At 42.1% G+C, this 26,453-nt stretch overlaps 1 protein-coding gene across 8 annotated transcripts in view; it reads left to right on the top strand.

Annotated features, from left to right (window-relative positions):
- The window catches only part of maptb (microtubule-associated protein tau b), a 48,933-nt gene that overhangs the window by 2,192 nt on the left and 20,288 nt on the right, over window positions 1–26,453 (top strand). For 2 of the 8 annotated variants that reach the window (XM_066698726.1, XM_066698729.1), the window contains exons 1-8: window positions 10,385–10,636; window positions 13,708–13,935; window positions 17,019–17,117; window positions 19,087–19,158; window positions 20,040–20,096; window positions 21,272–22,435; window positions 24,948–24,994; window positions 25,858–26,043. In XM_066698726.1, coding sequence (XP_066554823.1) covers window positions 13,725–13,935; window positions 17,019–17,117; window positions 19,087–19,158; window positions 20,040–20,096; window positions 21,272–22,435; window positions 24,948–24,994; window positions 25,858–26,043 — 1,836 coding nt within the window. In that variant the 5' untranslated portion in view covers window positions 10,385–10,636; window positions 13,708–13,724. Of the gene's footprint in view, window positions 1–10,383; window positions 10,637–13,707; window positions 13,936–17,018; window positions 17,118–19,086; window positions 19,159–20,039; window positions 20,097–21,271; window positions 22,436–24,947; window positions 24,995–25,857; window positions 26,044–26,453 lie in introns of those variants that run through there. The other 6 variants (XM_066698728.1, XM_066698731.1, XM_066698727.1 and 3 more) reach the window with 6 other exon arrangements.

Here is a 26,453-nt window from a genome sequence, read left to right as displayed (position 1 = left end):
CCAGATCATGACTAGACAAAGAAAGCCACGTTTTATTTCTCCACCTGTTGTATATGCAACGATTCAGAATGTGTGCAATGGATGTTTTACTGGATAGCATCCATAGATGTAAAACAAAAAGCACATTGCATTATAATAGGGTAGACTGTTGAGCGAGCATGGGATGGGGTGAGGCTGTTTGCAGGATTATGCCCAGTTTAGTCTATCAGATGCAGTCTGGCTGGCGAGGACATTGGTAGATAACTGCACATGCTTGATCAGTTTGTAGCTAAATGCTTTGTTCTATGGAGAAAGAGAAAAAGAGAAATAAAATCGCCTAGTGTTCTGTATCTACTTGTTTGTTTGTTGAAACAGCCCTGACGTTACTATATATATATATATATATATATATATATATATATATATATAAAGCTTGACAGCAGGTGTGTGGAAATGTACTCGATACAATAATGACATCACATTAACAGAATAGAAAGGTAGTCCTGTCAGTCAGTCAATGCATTCAGATTTATTTTCCAATTATTGTTTTTTTTTTGGTAATATAATAACCCAAAGAAGCTGCTGTCGTTAATCACGGCCATTAATGCTTCACAATGGAGGTGCTGTAGGAAGCCCTCTGACTTAATTAAACTGAACTTAAAGTTAATTGCGCTGACCAATTCAGAGGCTCTTTCAAAACACTAATGAGATCAGCAGTCTAGCCTGCCACCGTCCTGCAGTGCACATTCATTCCTTCTGAACTCTACTTTCCCTGGGATGGTTTTAGGCCTTGCCATCTTTGTTGTAGTTGTTGTGTTTGTTTTGTATGGTTTTGCATGTAGAAGACCCTCTTACTCTATTTAGAGACTCAAGGTGATTTAATCGGTTATGCGTTTGTGTCTTTATTCACAGATATTTTTGATTTTGAGACCTTCCTTTCAGGGTGCATTGTTTCTGAGAGAAGTATTTGTCTTTTTTTTTGGACAGTGGTTCTTAATGGTCGTTCTGTGTCATTGTGTTTTCTGTTGAGTACTAACATATTGAATTAAACCAAAGCCTTTTTCAAACTGAATCTGTGTGTTCTGGGCAGCGTGCATTTGATTGAACTCTGTGAGTAGGGGTGTCTGCAAAGAAAAATACAGACAAATATAAATAGTATCTTTTCGATTGTCCTATTTACAGTTAGAAATATGCATTGTGTTTAGATCCCATTCTTTGTTTGCATGATGGTGAAATCAATGTATAATTCAGCAGGTTTAGCTAGGACCATTTTACGGTTAAATGGTGCATGAAGAATTATCATGTTCTGAACAGTTGACAAAAATGTTCCAAGCAGATTACCATTAAGGACCAGCTTACATACAACCCATGGCCTGCATGCCCTGTAATCTGTCCAAAAATGTTAAGCAAAAGATACAGGATGTGTCAGAGAGTAATGTTTCTGCATTGGAAAACAACGTGCAGTCCTTGAAAGAAAAGTGTGCGGCGGCAGTGCCCAAAGAGACAAGTGTTCGTATCCGACGCTTCGGATGGTGTGTGTTAGGGGAGCGGCAGTAATGGGTAATAGGAGGCTCTGAGTAGGGCAAGTCCTTCTCAGATAAAGATAAATTGCTTTTGCTGAGCCTGTGTGCATATTAAATGGTTAATTAACCACATATGGCTTGAAAGCAGTCTGACTGTGGACTCAGCTTATTTCAGCCTTGTAGGTCTCAGTTGGGCCAAAACTGGAGCAAGAGGGATTGAAACCCATAAGCCTGCATTACATTTAGTGAGGAGGATCGTGCAGCTGCAGCACTTTCGACCATCACTGTTCCTATTGTTCTGTACCAGCGCCAAAACTCGTCTCTCCACAGCAAGGGTAGGCAACCACAATATGCATGATTATACCCTAAAGCAACTTCATGCCAGGCCCTGCATTTATATCTGAAACGCTATAATAAAGTCTTTAGAAAGAAGCCAAGTTTGGCTACCAAAACCTTTGGATTCCCCCCACCCCCCACCACCTCATAATTAAAGATCTCTGGCTCAGTGTTATCAATATACTCTTTATGCAACTCTGTTTGGCTGAAGCCCGTTTTAGAGTTGCACATAGAATCTAAACAGAGCAGTTGGGTTTGTTTGTATTGTGATAAACATTTACTGCTGTTAAGCAAGGCCCGTCCTGCCCCTCTTTGGCTCTCTAGCAGTCGGAAATGAACCGCATCGCTGCAGGAACCCATCTCACCTCCCCCGGACCTCTCGTCAGCCGTTTGCTTTTCATGATGGCAAGACTCCCATCACTCTCCGAGTGCAATCCCCCTGAATCAAACTCAAAACGTGTGAGGCCGTATGTCAGGATGTGCGCAAATATATGTGGATCTCGGGTTTTGAGCTCCCAGGTCCCGTCCAAAAGGGGTTGAGGGGGTGGGAGAGCAGCCCTCTCTCCGGTTGTAGGAGTGGATTGGTGGGTGGGGGGGTGGAAGAGGTAAGGTTGCAGAGCTGCTGCAGGGCACTTCGACCTCTTTCCACTAGCAGGTCTTTAGGGTCATCTCAAATCTCATGCTTGACGTCTGCCCACACTGAGTAAATTACACGCCAGAGCACTGCTGCCCCTCTCATTTTAACACAGACTTCTTTTTATATTCAGCTGGGAATTTCTTAATGTCACTTAGGAGTGTGTTCATTGTGAGTGACAGCTGGGGTGTCTCTTAAAAGTATCTTAATTTACCTCCGTGCCCAAGTGGCCGGTAAATCCAGATTAATTCCAGGTGAACGGTGTCTGCATGATGAATCCAGCTCTCAGACACTTAGCTGCGAGGCATTGTCATTTGTGCAAGAGGATTACTTAAGGTTTGCACACATTGGATGCAAAAAGCCTCACATACAAGCATCTGTCTCCATCTTTAAGCTGTAGAAATTTGATTTTCTGTCTGTTTTCAAATTATTCTGCCCGTGAAGGAAAATCCTCCAGCTCTGACAGCAAAATTAGACATCTTACCAACATACAGAAATTAATTTATTTAAAATCCTACTGCTTGCATCATCAAATTATTATTGATATATATTTATTTTTACAAAATCAAAAACCACAGACTAATTATAGTGTTTCAATGATCAGAGAAATATAGCAGGTCCTGTTCTGTAGCCCATGAAATAAACCCCTTTTGTCCCTTACAATTGTCTACAGGGCTACATTCCCATTTTGTTTCCATGTAGTCTGGGTTTGGGATCCAGGCTCTATATCTATCCAGTGATGTAGTGATGGTGATGAAGTCATGTTGCAATCTTCATAGCATGACTGAGGAAACTAGGTCAGACTCCCAATGCTAGCCAGCCGTAAAGGGGGCATCCAGGGCTGAATTGACTGTACTTGAACACATATAACATGCTATTAGCATTCGGGTACATTTCCACACACGCACGCACATGTATATATAGGTGGTTGTGGGACAGAGCTATGTTATGCAGCAAAATCTTGAAAAGGTATGTGTAATTCCATACTGTAATCCCATCACAAAGTGTGCAATATGAAAAGGGTCAGAAGAAAGAAAAGCAGGATTTGGCTTATATACCCATTATAGTGGTTTATGTCTGAAAGTGCACACTGACGGAAAGGGTTTGTTATGTTGGCATAGGGTAACAGCAGCCCGAAATAAGCAGCTCGGATGGATACTATGAATGGATCTTGCATAACAACACCAGCCCGGGGAGAAATTATTTTTAAGGTGGATGTTTGAGTCTCGTTCCCGGCCTTTCCTGAAACACACGACAACCCCCCCTTAAAAGGCAGGGGTAGCAGACGCTCATAAGCACTTCACTGCCGTCCTTGGGTGAATGCAGACAAAAGATGTGTGGTTGCCTGGATGCAATGCCAAGTCGTGCAGTCTGGTTACTGCATTGCACCTTCGTATTCCCAGGCGAAAGACAGGGACAGAAATGCTATTCATGCATAACCCCCCCCCCCCCCCGAGCTTCTCTCTTCTCTTAACTAATTCTTGTCATACCATAATCTGTTTAGGAGCGGTAATCAAGAGTTTTTGCAAGTAGCATTTAACAAAAGCCTCACACTCACGTGAGTTTCATTTATACGGATAAGGAGGAAATTAGACCCCCTGCTGCACAAATGTGACAAAGGCAGATTACCCACCATGCAGTGCAGCAGTAGGACAGCGCTCGCTTTCTTCAAGCTGTACATAGAGGCAGCAGGGAAGTCGGGAATAGAGGAGGGCAGACATTAAACCACAGGGGAAAAAAAAAACACATCAGAAGGGGTTCGATCCGCTAGACTGGAATCTGCAAGATTAGCACATGGCTTTGACTTTTCCACTGCAGCAAGGAATGTGCTCCAGCCTGCTGAAGCCTGGGAGCGGGGGATATTGTGCAGGGCTGGACTGAGGGTGGGGTGTGGTGCAGCGTGTTCAGATGCATCTATCACAGAGCCCCCTGGATTTCGGCGACTGCTGACATTGTGGTCAGAGGCTGCATCCCAGAGGAGTTTCTTCTGTGACAGTAAAACGAGGCACTCACCATCTCCTAACCTGGCTGAACAGTGTGATCAGTTGCTGTGCGGAAACCCTACAGTTCAGTTCATTCCTAACACCAAGGAAGAAAATGTTTTTCTCTTTATATAATAATCCAGGAATGCAGTGCCAGACAGAGACATTATACACGATTATACTACACAGATTATGAAATGAGGAGATACAATAGATTGCCTACACCACTTTATGCCTGAGCAACAGCCTGAACCCCAACCCTATCCAGCACTAAATGTGAAGCTCAGCCCCTGCAAATCTATAATTGATTCAGTTAAGTCAGTAGAAATGCAGTCCTCATTTTAACAGGCCTAAGTTGACTGGGGACTCTAACCCTAACCTTAGCCTGGGCCAAAATTGAAACCTAATTTCAGCACTTCAATTTATATCAGAATTTTAGTCAATTACTCCAAATTATACAAATATAAAAAATGTAAATATCATAATAAGACCACTTCTACCATCATCTGTATCCCTGATTAAACTTATCATTGCCAAATTTAAAATGTTGTTCCACTTTTCAATTTAGATTTTTTTAATCTCTAATTAATTCTTACAAAATAAATACGTTCAGTTGATATAGGGATATGCAATCAATTTGCCAAACACCCATGAAATATTCAGATTATTTATTTACTCTGATATATTACTCCTGTTTCCTGTGTCGAATCTTATCAGTGTACAACACTATCTAATAAGTCACAAACTATCAATCAAAAAAACAAAAAAACACAAGAGTTACAGATCTAGTGAGAAATTCTCTACTATGGAAAGCAGACAGGCTGTCATTTCTCGAGTGCCACAAAACTTGCAGAGAGCTGCGTTCCTTCTCAGTGTTGCGTAATTCGGTTGTGGTCTATTTCCTCTAAGGCCCAGATCATTCTCGTCACTAACGAGGGGTAACGGGAAGCAAAGGCTGCTGGGAGGCTTCAGCTACACTGTACGGTGCAAGTGGCCACTGCAGTTCACCTTTGCATTAAAATAAATAACAAATACAAAATAAAAACCCTGCTGGCTGCACGCTGGCTGTGGCACAGGCAGTTAAAAGGTTACAGGAGTTGTGCCAGTGTTGAGAACCCGCCTCCCCTCTCTCTGCTGCGGTGCCTCATGGGTGGTTACCTCATCGCCACTGAACACTGACAGTTGTTTCAAATCTCTTAAGCGTTTCCAGTCCTCATTTGCTAAACCACAGTAAGCTTTCATTATGTCAGAATGACGTTTTTCGGTCTCACTGGAATGAGAAATAGTATCAACTGTTTTTGTTGTTGTTAGTTTACTTTTTTGCTTTGTCCTTTACTCTCCCCCACCTCCTGAAAATGGTTGGAGCAGGGTTTGTACTGGATGTGTGGGAAAAAGTGGCGAGTGTTTGCCTAAAACATATTTAAAAACGGCACTGTTTTTGTATTTTTTCCGAACTGCAATCTTTGGCTCTGCAGTACAGTGGGTTCTCCAATGGCCCTGGCCCAAACGACTGTGGTTTGGTTTATGCTAGCCTGTTTCAGACCGATCCTCCTTCCTTTCTTGTGAATGAGGTCGGCCTCAGTATTTGGTTTCTCGGCTCCGAATGCTGAACAACAGGAATACGCTCTCAGTCTGGTGTCCGATTGCCTTCTGTCCATCACGTCGCCTGAGCCAACAACACACTCCTGTTTCCCCAAGGACCCTGAACCCCCCCCATGAAAAAATAATTAGGGTTTAATTGACTGAACAGTCTTGTGGTAAAGCTGAACAAGAGCTGCCTGCAACTTAGAGAAAATTACTCAACACACTGAGTGAAAGCATCACAGATAAAAAAATAAAATAAACTCACAATAACACTTTGTAATTATCAAAGCCTGTAGATTATTATTTTTTTTGACTGGAAGGTCATTGAGCCGGTGCATGACTTTGCATCTAGTCTTGATGAATTCTGAAACCTGTTATGTGAAGAGTTTACAGTGTCGCAGCCTTGGCACCGAGGGGGGAGAACTGTGACACAGCAGCAGTCACAACACAGAGCAGACTCAAACACATCAGCGTCCGGTCAACTGACCCTAATGCGTCATGCTAGGTGGGCCAGTCAGTATCGGATTGACGGTTTACATTCTGGCTGCCGTTGGAAGTTATTTATATAGCCGTAATGCATTGTGGGGAAATTAATTTGACCAGTGAGGGTAACATTTCACAGTATCATTATAACTGCTAGAGGAAATACTGACATAATGTAAACAGTCAAACGTGCGAGTGGACACCTTGACATTGTTTCCATTGTGCCAATTCCATTGTTGTCTTTTGTTTATCGATTCATTTTCACACTGAATTGTCCCTCAAGCCAGCACTTCTACGGCCAAGTCCGAATTCTGATGAGCCTCATTTAAGGACTAGATTTGCTAAGTTTACCTTTTTTCCCCCTCTTCCAGCAGTGACAAGTGCCAGCTGATGTTTAAAGCTGCCCTACCTTGCTCATCTGCTGAGCTCGATTTCCCCTAGAGATTTACTCTGATAACATACTGATATTATTTACTTTGCTTTGAAATTCAAGAGAGAGAGAGAGAGAGAGAGAGAGAAATAGACTGCTCACTAAATTCAAAGGAGACTAAATACAGACAGTTTAGCATCAATTAGCCCTTGTGTCACTGAATTTTATCAGAACACGGTGGTTCATTTTAAGCTAATCATTTTTACTTTGTGGGCAAGTGTGTCAGCCTCTTTTTGGTTTAATGCCTTGTGACCTTAATTGGGACATTCATAATACTCCTTTGTTCAAATTTAAGACCGCGTATTAAAAAGACAAAATATTTAAAACACTTAGGTGGAAAAGACAGCAAATGTCTTTCAGCCTCACCCAGGGAGAGGAAACATGAAACAAGTAAAAAGCTAAAAAAAAAATAAGACGATTAACAAAACTGTGGTGAAAATTCGTCCAAGGAAGTCTGAAAGCGACCTGCCTGTAAAAACAAAACAAAACAAAAAAAACGCTTTTTGCTTTGCATCAGTTTCTGGCAGACATTTTAGTAACCTGTTGCCCTATTTGTAATTTGATTGATGGTGTTGGCAGGTTTGCCCCTCTTTTTCTTTCTCCTGTTACAGCTACAAACAGCTTTTGTCCTCCCTGTTGGCCTGCATTGTCTTTCCGTGTTTTGTAGGGTTGGTTAGCTGGAATAAAATCCCTCTTCTCACAGTTCACAGAATGACCTCTCTTTAAGCTGAAGTACAATATTCAGGACTGTCAGCACTGTTGTTTCCTTACTTTTGATGTTCAGAGTCAGAACTGCTGTATGTGGATGATTGTGAATTTAGTAAATGTAAGGGGATGAGGGGAGACCAGAGGGGAGAGCACAGCCAGCTTTCTGATCTTCTTGCTGCTGCATCATATAATTATACTGCCTGGAGGGGAGGCAGCCATTAGACCTTAAGCCGTAGGCCCCCAGAGGTTTATTTTCTCCTATAACAATCTTCCATTCTATAGGAGGTTTGGTTTCTCTCTCCTCTTAATTTAATTTAATTATTTATGGTTTATTTATTTAATATTCAATCTGTAAAGCGTTCTGTGGCTACCCTGTGAAAAATTGATTGATTGATAAATGTATCCAACTTCAAAGGCTTTTATTCCAGGAGAACTGGGATCTAATCCTGCTAAAGTCGAGTTAACGAGTTTAAGGAAGGAAAAAGCAGCATAAAAATTAGCCGTGAGCTACCGTCTTGCAATGCAACGCAATGCACAATGAAAACAGTAAGCAAGAACTAACACATAATTCATATAATTCAAGTTTTTAAACATGCAATTTAAAGAAATAGGCAATACACACAAGAGAGGCATATAAATGTTCATACTTGTGGATATTTTATTTTCCGAGGACAAATTAAAATATGAAAACAAAAACAATTACAGTACTGTCCTGTGCAGCTCAGGCGTGGGGTCAGACGTGCTCAGGCCTAGCGGGGATATCATCATCCAGATTATTCTCGGGGCCCTGATAACCAGAGGTGCCTTCAGACTGTGCAGGAAGCCCTAGCATAACCGATCACTTGTCAGCAGCATGCAAGAAGCCACCGCATGTGTCGTGCTCTGAGGCTCACATCTGACAGCGTGGCACACAAACCACAAATGGAAAAAACAGGAGAGAACCAAGAGGCACTTTATTCAATTGGCAGGAGCTCAGGGGCCTTTTTCGCTCACCAGTTTCAGGGCATTTGTGGCAATGCAGGCAATTCTCTTCCCGCCGTGTGCACATTATTGTACTGTGGCTCCACTGTACAACCCCACAGAGCTAGACAGCGCCTGTGTGGGATTTATACTGTACACGGCAGAGAGCTAGATGAAGTGACAGCTTGACTGTTCGGACATGGTTTTTCCCAGAGGCATTACAATGGATTGATGGTGGGGGAGGTTAAGCACTGGGTTTCTCATGTGATTCATTCTGAAGACATTTCAACTCTGAGAAAATTGGTCAGTACCAACAAATAAAACCTTGAATAGTTTGTAAGCGTAAAAATATTCACTTTGCTTCTTGCTGAATGAATGACCCCCCCTCCCCACAGTACTGTCTAAGCAGGCCAGACTTGCACCTGTTCTACATATTGATGGATGTGAACGGACATCTCCCTGGAACAGTGCTGTACGTGCATCTCCCTTTATCATCCCTAAGACTAGATCGAAACAAAATACGAACCAAGAGAGCCAAGCTCCAGGTGTCACCTCTCATCCTAACCTCAGAATGGACTGTAACCCTAGACCACCTTTATACCTATATCCTAGCCTAGGCCTAAATGAATGCTTGGTACAAACCCTTAACTTTATCCTGACCCCACAGTAGTCGTCCCTACATCCCTATCCTAAACCTAGCTTCAGGAGTCAGACCACCAACCTAGTCCCAGTGTAACTTAGCCAAACCCACGAACTGCTGTTTTGTAGACCACTGTTACACATATTGACGCACCATACTTCTCTCCTCAGTTGATTGCTTTGGCTGCGTCCAATGGGAAACAGCCGGCCCGAAGGAAAAATTGGGTCATATGGTACTGAACTCCACGCGCCAGGAATAGATTCCTTTGAGGAATGTTCTAGGCCAACATGTATTATAAATCTCCTTCAGTGATCCTAAAGAAACAAACACACAAACATGCAAACAAACAAAAGCGATTTCTACAGCATCAAGCTAAAACACTATCATAACGGCTGGATGCAGATGGACCGCTTGGTTTAAACAAGTGTTTAATCCTCTTTGTATGCGAGTTTCAGTGTTTTCTGGTCGGCCCGTTTTGGTGCAGCATGCAGTATTCAGGAAACGCCAGCCAGCGCCTGAATGAATACATAAATACGTCACTTGTGGGCTGATCACCTCAAACTGGCAAAAATGTTAGATAATTACCGAGATCTCAGGTTACAGTTGACTCCTTCGTGATTTAATTAACTGAGGAAATGTTCAGTTAAATAATGCATGATTTGGCTGCGGCATCCAAGTCCCACAGTGGAATCTATGAGACAGGCATCTTTACTTAGATGAACTCTATTTTCATAGCAGGAATACGGATATCTTTAATAAGACTTAAAAGCATGATCATTCTGCCATACATTCTTGCAGACATATTGATACAACGTTTTTCAAAATCATTCCTTCTGGGAGGACAGGACTCCCAATCTTGTGACTCAGTCATGATTTGGTAGCGTTTCCACTAACAGCCTGTGCTCCCTCAGGCCCAAGTCCAGGTAGGGTAACTTGACTCAATAAATTCTTAATGAAGAACGTCTCGGGTGGGAGTCTGTATTTCCTGTTTTGGGAGTACAAAGTACGGTATCCATTACGTATTAACCAGTGAGTTGCTACTTAGTGAATGCGTCTGTTGGGAAAAAGCCCATGTGTAAGCAAACGGTGCCCCTGGTTGGGACGTCAATACCACAGCCTGTGTCAGATGTCTTTTTACGATTGTGTCGGAATATCGCTGTGCAGGGTGGGCAAGGCTGCTCTGTGTTGATAAGAGGGCAGTGTAGCGAACCCCAGGAAGGAACTGATAAAAACAAACTACTCTGCCCAGTTCAGTTCTTAGCATAGCTCTTCCTGGGATCTGGGGCCTTGGAAAACTTTCCTGCATCCATCTCCAGTAGATTGCAAAGGGCCACCAAATACAGTCAATGGTGCAGCACCAGGAGGAGTTTGCCAAAGGTACATTGCACATTTTTGTTGTAATTGTTGTTGTGTTTGTTGTTGATGTTGTTGTTGTTTTGGATACAAATAGAGAGGCTGTTTGCAAACATACAGAGAGATAAGTAGACACAGTGAGATGTGTGCATTTCACACTGTTCTTCAACGGCATTTGGGCAGTCGGCAGTATTGTACCATCAGAGGACCCATTTCTTTGTGTCCTGCTTCGTCATGCCTGTTTATGCCTGGCATGTTAGGGTTTATCACGTCTGCCTGGTGTGCTCCAGTGTGCTCACCAAGAGCCCTTTGTTGAAGCAGAATTTTAAATTATGTTTTTTTATTGCCTACACATGTAAGCACATTGGGAAATGCGTTGAGGTTTCTGTGCAGCACCATCCATTAATTTTGTATGCTTCAACATCCGCTGGCTTTATCACTTATCGAGTGTATTGTCCCGTTCACAGCTGACTGAAATGATAGGGATAACAGTAACATGATATACTGTTTTTCAAGAAAGCCTTTTTTTCTGCTTTAGACTCCAGTTCACTGTCCATGGAGACAGCAATTTTACTGCCCAGTGTGGATTAGTAGATGCTGTTTGTAAATTAGAGATTATAAATATGTTGAAATAAACTAAATTTGCTGCTTTTAGCCAATACAGCAGATTCATTCATCAGCAGTAATCCTGTTACAAGATGTAAGACAAGATTCTCATTTCTTTAATTTGATGAAGGAACAACTGAGTTTTGGGAGAGAGTTCTGTACACCATTTATGAAAACCTAATAAGCACATACAAACCACCAAAAATAACCACGTTTACCTATCCTATATATATATCAGTACTGCAGAAATGACTTCAATTTGAAATGCCGTTCAAGAGCTATACGTAAACAGGTAGAATGAGGTTTTATCTCATCATATCTTGGTAGAAATGCACCCCAAGTTATGGAAGTTTATGTTTACTAGGCAGATTCATCACCTAAAATATAATTGTTTAATCCCAAAGCATGAATACATTTTCAGCAAGTGTGAACACTAACTGAGAGTTTCTAATCTGATGATGACAGATAAGCGAGCGTCACTGTCTCTGGCAAAGACAGGAAGTGAACCTGAGTTGAATCGGCCAAATAGCTGAGCCCCAGACCTGACCCCCCCTCACTTCAGACGCAAAAGGCCGTTAAAGCAAAAAACAACAAAAAACAGGATGCAGTTGTGATGAAATGATAGTTCATATTTTTTTGTGTCTCCTTTTTCTCTTTGGCAGTCACTTAAGGAAATCCCCTTGGCTGCATTAACAACGGTACAGAAACAAAAACTAACCTCTCGTATCTTAATAATATTATAGGGGCTCCTATATGCATGAATTCAATGCTGAGATTGGATTCCTGGGTAATAATGACCTTTTGGTGACAAACCAGTATGCTTTCACAGTTTTGGAGAGTCGCAGTGGCAGCTGACGCGTCTCGATTAAAAATAGGCCTCAGGCTGAGAGATTGTAGTGTAAATGCAAAAACCAACAGGGTGCTTTTGAAGGAAGTAGTTTTATCTGCCTGAGGATGAGAGACTTGCAAACAGGGCTATTTTTTGCTCTGGTGCTGTAACTCAAAGCTATACATTTTAAGGTGTATAAATAGAGTTCTTTGCTCAGGGCTGTATCCGTTTACATTCTGCAGGCACTTGCTTCTTTGTAGGTCAGAATGGAGGTCCGAGTGACATGCGACCAGTGCATTGCATAATTTATCGCTATTGTGAGAAACGCAACTCTCGTCAGGTACTGGATGTGTCTGGGCTTGCAGAGGAGAGCACTTCCAATGGGGAAAGATACTGGGAATTGTATATGGGCAGAGCAATGTGGGGACAGATGGGTTGAGAGATTGGCGATGCATTTCTAGTCTGGGATTGATCAATTACTTACACAGGAAGAGGTTATCTGTGAACTGATGGCCTAAAAATGTTATTTCAAGGTCAGTTCACAAGATAATGTTTTTGATAGTTTATCATGGTAAAATTTTGATTGAGTAATGCTATATCCACAAAAGTCAAAAATATTAAATATTATATTTGTTTTATATATATATATATATATATATATATATATATGGGATGTGGCTCTCTTTTGAATGGATCATTATGATTTTTAACAATCTGGAGAATTGGTTTCAAAGAGATAGTTTTCGAAGGGAGCAGCTCACAGCTCACTAATCTTGTTCTCTTGTTAAAACAAACTAAAGTCAAAAAATGGATCCCACAGTCGAGATTTCGCCAGGCGTGAACTGAACTGGGGTGTCTGTCATCTGTTGAGATCCAGATGTCCGCTAGGGATTTTTATTTGCTTATTCTGCAAGCAAAGTGTCTGAGGACAGTACAAGCAGTGTCTGGCACGTAAAACGTGCGGTCCTGTTGCTGAAGAGTGACCTATGATATACAGTTAACAGGCAGAACAATGCCAGGCTCTGTGTCCCTGTGAAGGCCATGCAGACGTTAGCGATTATAAGCGCTTTACATGTAGCTCAGATGGTTACAAAGTCTCCTGCTATTCTTCGGTTGAATGCGTAGGTTGGGTGGCCTTTACCAGAATGCTTTTTAAATGGTTTTCTCTCATGTGGCTCCAGAGTTCTCAGCAACCTCCCAACTGTTCTTCTGTAGGCCTCTAGCCCCTCTGTGGCTCTGGTCTAAAAGTGCTTGAACAATTTAATTCAGTGTCCTACAGCAGTGCTGAAATTGTGCTAGACGGTTAAGTGGGGTTGGAGGCCGAAATAAATCTGAATTATGAAGCCCACCTTGCAACATAATGTATTGACCCTACACCTGTGCTGTTCATTATACCTTCTCCTTGCCCCTCCCCCCCTCATTGTCAACACTTTACACTCCAACCAAAGCCCACCTAGCAGTGAATGAAGTATAGCAATAAGAGGTGACCACTTCCTGATCTTCAGAGGTGCATTTATAATCCCAGGGTAAAGACTAAATTGCCTAGATAAGTGAAAACGAAATAAATAAAAGGCAATCTGCTGTGAACAAGATGCTAACCTACAGTGTTTCAAGTTTTCTCCATATTTTCTCTCCTCTCTTCTCCACCCCCCACCCCCAGCCTAAACTCGTGTCAGTATGGCTCAGCAACACCAGGACTTCACAATGAACTCCTCAATGCCCGAGGCGGAGCAGTACAGCTCTGGGGAGACCATGGTGCAAGGTGGCCCAGATCTGACTACAAAGGACTCCCTGCACCAGGGTGACCAGGTGGCCTTCAGAGCAGATGTGAAGGAGAACGGGGTGCCGGTGGCATCGCACATGGGACCCGGGGACGGCCCAGTGAAAGGTTAGTGATCGGGTGAAAGGCAAACCCTTTCTCATTAAGATGCTAGAGAGGTCAGCTTTGCCCTTGGGCAGAGACAGCCACTTGAAACAATAAGGGCTATAATAAGTAAGAGTGGTATTCATGGATCCATCCTGGTTCTGGAGACTCTGCAAGCTCCCAAACAGTAGTGTGCAGTTAAGATAAGCAGTAAGTACGGTGCTGGATCAATGCTACTCGTCTCTGTGGGCTACGGGATCCTTATCACAGTGTGCCGTCGCAGCTCATACCCACTGAACACGGCATTAATATCCACGCAGTGGAAGCACTTAACATCATAGTGTTCCAGACTTGAGCTGCCGAAAGTCTAATATAATGACATAGATTGCTTGCGTGTATTTTCTTTTTTGAATGGGAGGACACATTCTCAAAGAAAGGAGATGTATCAAATATATAGGAGGCTATGTAGTGTAATTTCTTACTTTCTTTAGTGCTTTTCAGTCTAACAGAAATACCTCAAGCAGTAGGTTTAATCTTTCAGCACCACACAACACATGCACACACACACACACACACACACACATACACATACACACGCCTCACTGATCTTCAGTCACTCAATGCAGCTGCACTCATACTGTAATCCAGGCATGTGGGTCAATTCTTCAAAACTCTTCAGCTGAACACACAAGTAGTGTGTAATTATTCAATTGCCCTGCTTTGTTCTCTAAATATTTTTTTACCATGTCAGAACCGTTATTAAGAGTGCATTAGATTTTGATTCTGACCAGATAACAATCATCATTATTTATGCAACATCTCAATAACATTAAAGCTGAGCAACAGTATTATAACACAGCAGATGTGTATTCTTGGGGGAAATTACTGCCCTCTAAATTTTCCACATACTCAAGTGGCATGAACAAAACCTACTTGGCCCACTGTCTTTTTGGAAAATGCAACAGTAGTCTGATCACCCTATATGGAAAACACATACATTTCCATATACATTCATTTAATACACAGATTCCCCAGCATGATGCCCCCCAGGGTTTCAGCGCATACATTTAACAAAATGTCCTATCACCCAAGGGGATTCTGCAAATTACTGTAAAATAATTAATAGTGTAGTGAGGAAAGACAAGCACTGAACGGTTACAAACAGTATATCATAATACGTTTCAGTTCCTATTATGCAAAATTGTTGCTCACTCTTATTGTAACTCAGACACGACCTCCTAACTTCCTTTTTTTTAAATGTAAAGAGCTCAAGTCTTCCTGTTTCGTTGACAATTTGAGCTAGCCTCTTATCTGGTCACACACACACACACACACATATTTTTCTTGCAGGAGTCCAAAAAACGAAACATCTACACAACACAACAGGAAAGAACAATTCAAGAAATAACACCAATAAAATCACAGTGACAGATGTAACAGCAATGTAGTGCCCTCTAACTGTTGCAAAATATAAGACATTTGATCAAAATCTGACTCTGGAGCCGCGCATGCACCAACTCAGTTCTGTGAATCCAAGCATGCGTAGAAGAACAACAACAAAAGCAAAATAAATAAATAAACGTCTTCTCCCCCCTGCGACCCATCTCCCCTGCATGTCAGATCTGCAGCAATGCCGTACTGTACTCGTAGTCCGTAGCCTAGCCTTCCCGAGTCTGCAGCCCATACTAGCGCACTGCTTCTTCCCGTTCCGTATCCCTCTGGCTCTCCACCCAGGCACAGAGCGGGTGCACAGGTTGATCGAGGAAATCCACCACAAGCGAGCGCACTGGGGTAGAGACAGTGAGTACAGGCCGCGCCACGCGGGTGAGATGTTTTCCCCATTAGCTTCCCCGAGTGTGATGACATCACTTCTTTCCCCTTAGACTCTCCACAGTCCCCCACCTCCTTCCCCTAATGCGACATCTAGGTTTCTCTTGTTAGCTTTTGTGCTTGACTAGACTCGGGGTGTTTTGTGACTGGGACGTGGCGACGTTTAGTTTCTGTGCTTATTTCCATTGGTACTTTAAAAGCAGCACAAGACCAAAACAAATTTACAGATGCAGTACAAGAACAAAAGTTCAGAAAGTGAGAACTTCACCCAAAACCTTTATGTAACCTTGAGGAAATAACGCAACTTGCTTATTAAGAGGGCTTTCTGGATGCCCACAGAGATCTTTGGTCTCCAAACATCTGGTTTTCTGGATCTCCAGCTCAACTCCCTAGAATTATTTTGAATGGATATTTAAGGTTGCAGGGGTGGAATTTTTTTGTTGTTGTTGCTGCTGTTTGTGGGCCAGTCCTCTTGCTGAGCTGTAGGCCCTGCAGTTTTGCAGTGCCTCTGAAACTCTATCCACAGCACAGGTCTGCAGGCCCGGATTTACAGCTCAAATCTGCAGTAATTGGCTCATTTACAATCAGGCAATCAATGAGGTAATAAGGGCGCCGCTCACATCTAGACACATCACCCAGCCTCTGTACTGATTGCCTGATAGTGGTTTACAAATGTAGTGTGTTATTTATGCTTGTATGAACATAATGCATACATACATAAATACATACATACATACATACATACATACATACATACATACATACATACATATATGGTGGGTTTCCTTTGGCCTCTCTCTAGGACAGGTCTTAGACCCTAGTTTGTTTTTTGTTCCAGTCAAGCATACAGTTAATTACTACATTTAAATAGACCATTTCAAAAATTGAAAAATAAAAACGTGTACAGATTCTAAACTTAATGCTTACAAAATCCACAAGTTGGAAGGACTGTTACGCAGGTTAAGGGTTCAGGTGAAGGATTGAGCGTTCGGCTGGAACGAAACAGGATTCTGGTTCTGATGGACAGAGTTTGGGAAGCCCCATCATTGATGGGTGTGTGTTTGTGACCTTTGACCCTTGAGCCCGGTGCATTATCTTGCCCATACATTCCATAAATCCTTTGGCTCCACCTCAGCCCTGGGTGATACACCAAGCTGGGCCCTGTACACAGGACTGGCCTGTCACTGCCAGATGGGCCTGGAGTGAGCATTCACTAGAAGGACTTCCCCAGTCTCCCAACCTTTTTTTTTGCTAACTGAAAGCTGCTTGCCTTTCAGCAGAGGGCCAGGAGCCTGCAGGGGAGGAGACAGTGGAGGCGCCAGTGTCGGAGGCCTCCTGCGCTGACAGCACCCCCTCTGGAGAGGAGGTGCAACCGGGTACGCCCCTTCAACGCCATTCTGCGCTCAGTGACACAGCCCTCATTAACGCTGCCTTCGTCTGTTTCTCCTAGCTTTCACTTTACCCTTTCTGTGCCTTCTTTATTGTTTTGGAATGAATTTATGAAGCTGCTTCCACATTTACTTTGTCAGCTTCCTTTTCTTGCCATTTTCTTGCAGACACGCAAGCCAAATATTTTTTTTCCCGTATAGAAAAAGATTTAAACCATTTAAACTGTAATCCTGATTACTTGGTTACTTAAGTATTATAAGAAGCACAGTGAAGCAATGACTAGTAGGATAAGATGCACACAATCGCTGTACAGCAATTAAATATATCAGTCCACAGGGTATTTCTGGTAACAATACAGAAAAGACCAATGTTTTATAAAGGAAAGCCTGTTTTTTTTTTTTTTTCGTATGCCTAATTAAACAACAACCAGAGAGAATCAGAACTATAAATTTGTGAGTTTGAATGTTTTTTGGTAGGGAATGCATTTGCCTGCATTGCACACAATATAAAACAAGTGTTGTCTTCTTTCCTTGCTTTTTTCCTGCTAGTTTAGTAAAACATACATTTCATTATTTTTAATAATACTATTTAATAATAAACAGAAAATGGACTATGCATAGGTAGTTCTTTAATGTATTTGTTGCTACTCTGTCTCAGTATTAAGACACTCAGTGAGTTGCAGAGAAAGTGATAGATCCCCGACAAAAGACACACAGCTCAGCTAAAGATGTTACTTCACAGCCTGTCGACTCCTCAGAAAAGTATGGGAAAACGAAAGCATTGAAAAGACAAATTAATATTAGCCTGTCCCTCGACTAATTTAATCTATTAGCTCTTCATCCCAGCCAGTTGTGCCTTCTGCCAGGTGCAGGAAGAAAAAAAAATATATCTTTTTTTTTTCAGGTTGTCTATATTCTGTTTGAATCTTATTAATGCAAAAGAAAAAAACTTTTTTTTTCTTTTGTTCTTCATAAAATACCAAAATTTTTGCTTCCTGTCTTTTTTTGGCTGTAATTGTTTGCTTTAAATATTGATTTGCATGCAGTAACCGTCAGTGGACATGCAGGTGCTGCAGCTTCAGCAATGCATTATGCAGTTCTTTCAGTTTATACTATTTGCAACTTCTTTTCAGCTCCTCAAGTGCCTTTGTTTGCTTTCAGAACTAACCGTTTTATACGTGCATTATTTAACCACAATGTTTTCTTTTCCTGCTGCTTATTCCATATTATGTTTATGTGTGACAAAGTTTCTACTATAGATTTTTTCTTAAATGTGAACATAGCAATTGTGCACATTATACAAGAAACATTACCACCAGCTCCTGTGTAGCTTCTTACTAAGCACATGGCTGAGAAATCAATCCATTGCCTACATTGTTCCTTTAAACTGCGTTTCAGATTGCACTTATTCCTTTTCTTCCTTGTTCAAAAAATGTTTCTGTTCCTTTCTCACCTTTGACTACCTCAATTCACTGCTGCTGTTTTGCCACAATGAAAAATCTAATCTGGAACAACATCTTACAGAAATGTGATTTTCACAACGGTAGCTTCTCTGCCCTGCCTGTCTTTTACTTTCCACAATAGCCATTTCCCACAAGCAGTTTGGAGACTCAAACGAAATAAAATAGGTTTGACAGTTTTAAGAATTTAGATTTTGCCCTACATCTTTATACAGATGTAGCAGAGAAGTGAAAAAAAAACAACAGGAGAAAACATTAATCTCTCTCTGACCTTCCAAACTGCAGACCTATTTTTTTCCGTGAGACACAATGTTGTGGGCTGTAGGATTAAATGGGGAAAAAAAACGACAGCATGTACACAGCGTATATAAAAATGAACCTGGCATGACCTGCTACACTTTCAGTTTTAAGTTCCCCAAATATACCATGCAGATACCCGAGAGACACACATGCTTCACCTCAAACTGCAGTTAAGGTTAATGTTGTCAATTCAACAGATACTATGGCTTCGGTCGTGGAGGATGCAACAGTAACGGAGAATCACGGTGAATTATCAGAAGCAGCTACAGGTCAGGAAATGGCGCACACAACGCAGCGCCAACCAAAGCAGCTTTGTAACGCCAGCTATGCACATCGGCATGGCATGCTTCTAACCTCTATCTCGTTCGCGCTGCATCTGATCCGCCGCATGGACAATCTTAGGACACGGCTCTAGTGGACCAGTGCCATTAATGTGCGGCCACATGCTGACATCAATTTGACTTAAGCAAAGCATTGTGGTCCAGGCTGACCGTTTCCTGTTTCCTTTGCTTTCTTGATGCTTTTTTCCTGCCCAATCACAAGCACATCAGGGGCTGCTGTGATTTTTGCATTAGAAGTCATTCTATAGCAAAATGCCACTAGGAAGAAGAACAACAAGGATATATATGTAGTATTGCTTGTTAATTGAATATGCTTCTTTTTAAATGTGTAACTCTGTGTCCCCCCATAAGGCATAATTAAAATTCTGTGGCCTGGTGGAAAACACCATTGAAACCCTAAAATCAAGATTGCATCCCAAGTGAACACTATCCAATGAGGCTTGATGGACGCCTTCACTAAAGCCTGGAAATTGTGACTCTAATAGTTACACTTGGAGTGGGTGTTCTTTCAAATAAGGAACAAAGGTTTTGCCCCCTTCCCCCCGCTACGGAAGCATTAGGGTTTATGCTCTATAAACTAGGTGCTTGAATCAAAGCCAGTGAAGCACAGTTCAGCCGAGTGACTCCACTGTCCTAGACTTCTGTGTGTACATGCCTATGCTGTATATGCTTACATGTATGTGCCTATACCGCCTTTGCCATGGGTTCAGGTCCTGGGAGAGGTTGAAGTGACTTGGTGACTTTAGTATTTAACATGTGAGTATCCCTCTCTCTTCTCTTCTTTATCTCTTTTACATTTTCACCGATAGCTCCATCTGCTGGGCCTGGGAATGCTGAAGCTCCCTCTGCCCCAGGGATTGGCCAAGGTATGACTAGAGTTCCTCTGAGGCGTCTGCCTTCGCAATGTCCACATACAGTAGATCAAACTGAACGCAGTTATTAGATATTCCCCTTAAAGAGGGAAATGGTACGGTGAAGATTGGATTTGCAGGGCAGATGAGATAGGGCTGCAACAACCCCTGCCAATTATCAAGAACATAACTGGCTTGATAATGCCCATAGCAACATTTACCTTTCTTCACATTTGACACAAAGCTGTAGTGCTGGCAGCCATTGGTGTCTCGAGGCAGACGCACACCTAGACTCATATCCATTATAAAAGGATAATGGGTGAAGGGGTTTGAAACCAGTTAACAAATAACATCCCTAACCAAACTGCTTAAAGACAGAGGGAAATAAAAAATATAAAGAAAAACACAGATGTGTGTATGGTCAAGTCCAATTAGATCTAAGTCCTGAATCCTGTAGGAGATTTTGACCTTTGTGAGAAGAATAAAATCACCAGCACAATGCCAAGCAGGAATACATGATTTCTCTGCCCAAAAGCGTATTTGCAAATGCACAGTGTGGCAGCTTATACAGCATTGATTCATTGTCATTACAATTCATTTTTCCGTTGTCTTCTACACCAGGATGAGATCAGTCCATTGTATGTAATACTGTGCTTTTAAATTAACATTTTATGTTTTCTTCTTTTATATTCCTGTATTTTTTGAGCTTTTTAATTTGGTTTACATTCTGTATATTTTACTTTAACTGTAAAGTGCATTTATAAACCACAGTCTGTATGCGCAAACTCATATATAGGGATGCGTAACTTTTTGTGGTAAAAGTGATTGCAAATTTCAATAACAATTGAAATTTGTCCTTAACAATCACAAGATCAGCAAGTATCAGTTTGCAAAACATCCTATAAAAGTGCCTTCAGTTAATTTTTTTATGTTTTTTTTCCCTAAATAAACCGTTCTTAATTTATAAAGCCAGCAAACTTTTTTTTATTTTGGGTTTGTTTAATTTGTCCTTTGTGTTGTGTTACTGCTTCTTGTCCTTTTTGTGTTAAGATGTTTTGAGTTGTTTTGCTTTCCCTTTTTCCTGCCTTTCTTCTTTGATTTGCATTTAAAGTGTCGAAAAGGGAAGTGATTCCTGCTAATCCCGCAGCCACATTGTGGCAGTTATTAATATTCTACTTTTCAAAAACCAGAGGAGCTTGCAGCAGGATTCCACCTTCCCACAGAAACCTTGAAGAGTTCAGGCTTTGCTGAGGACGAGCTGTTGAGTCTATCTCCTGAAGCTTATGTAAAACATGAAACCGAGATGAAAGAGAGCCTGTCTGATAAAACCAGCCATCCGGAGTCAGAAGAAGAAGGCCTTCCCGAGGGTTACCGACATCTGAAGAAAGTGAAACCTGACAGTGAAGTAGAGGAGCCCAGTCCTGAGAGACAAGCGATGGAATGGCCGGACTTCGGTGCTGGACTCCCGGCAGCGAGTGGTTTCCGAGTGACTGAAGGCTCGACTGCTTCACCAACCAGCAGTGTAGGGAGCGCTATTGCAGTCATGGCCCTGTCTCCAGCAGAGGAGTACGGAGGGCAGTCAGAGATCTTTCCAAGTGCTCCTGTTCCTACCGATGAAGAAAGGAAACGAGGCCTGTCTTTCGACTACACTGAGCCACGGAACCAAGCTGGTCCAGACGGTTTCGCTGCTGCTGCCTGCACACCCATGAGAGAAAACTTCATTAGGGGGATATCGCCCGAGAACGCGAGTCCTGACTCTTTCCCCGAAGACTCCACAGGTTCTCCAGACTTACTGAAGGCTGAACTGTACCAACAACAGGATGTAACCTCTGCCTTTGAAAGGCCTGATCCTAAACCAGAGGGGGAGGTTGGGAACGGTGACTCCTGCATGTTTCCAGCCATAGTCAAGGAACCTGTCGCCCAGTTGGATCTAGATACAAAACCAGAACTTTCAGGATCTGTAAACGGAGGCCCAACCCACAAGGAATCACCCACCGCCAGCACCGTGTACATGGAGACCACAGATGAAGCTCTCATTGACGCCGTGAAGGCTGCACAAGTTGCAGAGCCCATCGGTGAAGTGACACCAGACTATGATTTCCTGGGGTCCATCAACGGGAAAGGCGGCTTTGTGACCAGACAAGGAGGAGCGCCAGAGGTCCCCCCCGAAGCAGAGTCTAGGGTGCAGGGAGACGACGGTTCAGGGGAGGACGGGCTCGCCGCCTGGTCTCCGAGCGTTGCTGCAGAAGCGATGGCGGCATCCTCAGCCATGACCGCCGCAAAATTTCAGAAACTCCCACACAAAGAAGATTCTCCGACAAGAAAAACTAGCGTTCCCATCGCTCAGAGAAAAGGTCTGTTTTTAATTCTGTTTAAAAAAAAAAACACTTTGTCTCACAGATTTTTTTATTTTATTTTTAACGCAACAGAGCTAAGCTAAAGCAGCACCCCTTTTTTCTGAAAAGCCCCACAGCATCTGCAAGTCATTTGGTTTAGAAGAAACAACCTCCTGCTTGTAGCAAATGGTTTCCTCTTTCTCTCTTTCTGTCTTCTCGTGTCTGTAGTGTCGCTGTCGTTTTTGTTTCAGCCACGGTTTCTGTTATGACGCGTTTCCTAAAATGTGTTGCTGGCTGTGTCGTCACGAGCACTGTTTGCATGTCATTCAGAACTGCATGTTTTGTAACCATTTCACCTCACATCACCATCGCCTTTTCTTTGTTTTGTTTTTTTCTTCTTTTTCGTTTGTTCTTGTAAACGGGGTCACTTCTTCTGCTAAAAACTCACCCTGTTTGGCTGCCAACCCCCTCCAGCAGCACCAAGTTTCCCTGAAAGCTTTGCAGTCAACAGTGGCTGTCAGGTTGTGATTTTAATTGAAGGCTATCCATGGTTACCATCTTGGGCCTACTGTACTTAAGACACAAACAAGTTCCCTGTGCACCCAACTGCTCACTCCTTCCCCACTCCCATCCCTCTGTATTAATGATAAAGTTAATTATTCCATTGTCTTCACTTTTTATCAAACAATAGCACAAGAGGATGTATTAATAACCAAGCTGGGCAAGGGACACATTTCACAATGCAGCCCTCAGCTGGGCAACAAAACTTTCCACTTAATACTGTGTTAAACCGTAAACCTCTCGAGAGCTTTATAAACTGGATTCTCTGCCATGGTTCGCACAATTCCACTGTCAACAAAGATCTTCTTAATTGACAAACACCCATGCGTTTTAAAAACTTAGTTCATTTTAATAACAAATTACACAAATTTGCAGTAGTAAAACAATTACAACAGATACGAGAATAGCTGCTGAAAACTTTTCCTGGTTTGTGGAACAATACATGAACAATTCATATTTCTTAATAAGGTTTTATTTTATTTAAATGTATGTCTGTTTATGAGATTTAAAATATTTGCAATTGAAAGCAGTCTTTTAATTTCTGAATGTCAAAACAGATCCCCCCAACTCAACATTCTTGTATGCTTTACAGTGACACTGTTTTCCGCTATTAAAAATCCAATGACATTTAATTTTAATGTTATTCTTATCAACTGTACACAGTTGGTTTGCAGGGAGTGCAGTCTATGCCAACCAAATACAGAGAGGACTCAATCACAACACCGTTTGCCTTTGTAAGGTTAAATAGGGCAAAAGTCTGCTGCATATCTGTATGTCATTAAGCCTTTCATGTGCAAAAGCATTAACAGATCAGACCGTCTTTAGTAAAGGTATTGCGTCCAATGCAACAGCATTGCTGAGAGCCTGCAAGAGTAGCACCAGTGGTGTGTCTCTGCAAAAATGCCAAAGACCTTTCCCAGAAATGACACTCACTCTCTATCCTGCTAAGAGGATTTTCATTACTAGTTGCCAACAGGAAACTCATGCATGTTCGTTATTACTTAGATGAGAAAGCGGTACACTGAAGGCCAGGGTGGATCCCCGTCCCCCGTCTTTATCATTCAAGTTGGGTGCAGAAATAATGCATCAGATAATGAAAGCACACTGATACTGAAACTGCTGCTGTAACTCTTTGGCAACGATAGTGTTCACAACAACACCACCGCCACATTGAACAGCGACTCCAAAGCAGTTTGTTCCAGCATATTTAAGACCTTCCTTGACATAAATCCTGCGTTTTAATCTCACTGATAATTGATTTCACAAAACAGATTCAAAACAACAGCAACAAAAAGAAAATCTGCCATATTAAAGAGCACTCATTTGTCATGCTATGGTGTTATTAGAATAATGCCCTGGCCAGAGATTACAATTATGAACAATGCAGGTTTAGACTGGTTCAGTCCTTGGCTGGATGTCAGAAAGAATTCCCAGTTGGAATGCAAAGAGTTTTGCGTTGCAGCTCAGGTGCTACTGAGCTCCATCCTCCCACATCCACGAACAACAGGACGGCACTGTTTTGTCTGGAGGAGAAGTCTGAACTGCCACGGCTGCAGTCATGGCATCTGAATACAATGGCCAAGTGTTTTTGGTGGCTTTCTGCCAGTCTGTCCCTGGAACTGTACAGAGAAGCCATGATGGGGGATTTTAGGCACTCACACAACAGACACACACACACACGTATGCAAAGACATACTTATAAATGCTGCTGGAGCAGGTGTATACAATATATATTTGTATACGTAGGAAAAAGGATATAAATATCTGTAAAATCAAACACCTTCCACCATGTGGATGAGCAGTCTACAGAGTTTTGAAAGATGAGCTCATTTTAATCAGACTTGACAATCGCTCCTCAATTAGGGAAGCTGTGTTTTCAGCTTTGAAATTAAATATGTTCCTCACAGATTTTAACAGGCAGGATTTCTTGTTCAGGTATTAACTGTGAACCCTTTGCTTTCCTCCTCAGCTAAACCCAAGGTGGATGCTGAGAAAGACCAAGATAAAAACGCAAAGGTAGGAAACCCTGGTGTAAAGCCCTTACAGCCTTACACCTCTGAGCCGAAACCAACTGAATGTCTCTACTAGTGCGCCTTAAACTTGAATGACATCACTGAAATTAAACTTTTTTTATTTTCCAACACCATCTTTACTGGATGCTTCTTGCATCCACCCTGTGAAAATGCACCATTAACAAAAAATAAAGCTGGGGATTAAATGTAATCAGGTTCTGGGTAAGATCACTTAAAATCTGCAGTGGAGACACATGATGCACAAGTCCTTGCACTTGGCTATGTGGGGTAATCAATAGCTTTAGTGCATAAGCAGTTACTATAGTACTATTCCCTGTCCCCCTCCCAACCCCACCTCACTAACAACCCTGAAAACCCTTAAAACAGGGCTCCCGCCAAGAGGTGGTGTGGGTATTAGAGCTGCCGATGGGTCACTTCATTCATTTTGATTTTTTTATTCATTTAACGCAAGCATTTACTTTTCAATTACTTTTGCTTCGCAGACATTTGAGTTCTGCTATTTTCAAAATTTATTTCCCAGAGCATTTTTCTGTTTTTTCACCTGGTTGGTATTTGAAATTGTCATCAAGCATAGTTTAATCTGACCCCGAAATAGAATTTGTAGAATTCCCCTGTCAAGTCTTTATTTATTTTTCTTTAGTGTTTAGGCAATTTCCTTTACCAACCTTTCCGATTCTCATTTATGTTTCACAGTATTTATGCACAATGTTTGTTTAAATATTATTATTATTATTATTATTATTATTATTATTATTATTATTATTATTATTATTAATAATTTAAATTAATTAATTTGCTTTATGTTTTGGCACTATGTTTTCTATTTTTTTTTCCTTTGTTGCAAAGACACCCAAACCATCTTCTACCAAAGCTAGACCCACTTCCACCCCCAAACGACCCTCCTCAGTCACAACAAGCCCCCTGAAAAAAACCTCCAGCCCGGCCTCGTCCATTCCTGCCTCCTCCTCTAGCAGACCCTCCTCAGTGTCTGCTAGGCCTGGCAGTGCTGGAGCCCGAGATCCCAAACCACGGGTGAGTAAGATGGGAGCAAAGCAGCCAGCGTGCCAGTCAATGCACTGCCCTTCCTTTGCATTCACTAACTCGCTAGTATCCCTGTGCGTGGAATCCCAAAGGGGCCTCCCGAGTGTCGCAGTCTAATCCTCTTGGGTAGTCCTAGCTGCATGTGAAAATCGTCCTATTGAAGCTGCATCATGTCCTTTGTACACTCCCACGTGTCTGGCTATGAAGGCTTACTCAGAACCTGCCCAAAAACTGCAGCCATGGTTGTTGGGTTTCACTCAAACCTGCAGCTGAGGAACGACCGCAAGTGGATCCAACTGCGATGCTTTAGGAGTGCCGGTTTCCCTGCTTTATCCTTACACCCCAATAGCAAATCTTCCCCATACTCTCCTTCTCCTCTTTTTCTTCCCCTCTGCTAAGTC

Source organism: Amia ocellicauda, chromosome 3 (assembly GCF_036373705.1).
Source record: "Amia ocellicauda isolate fAmiCal2 chromosome 3, fAmiCal2.hap1, whole genome shotgun sequence".
Lineage (NCBI taxonomy): Eukaryota > Metazoa > Chordata > Actinopteri > Amiiformes > Amiidae > Amia > Amia ocellicauda.
The sequence above is the reverse complement of the archived record's forward strand: the minus strand, read 5'-3'. Positions and strand labels throughout refer to the sequence as shown.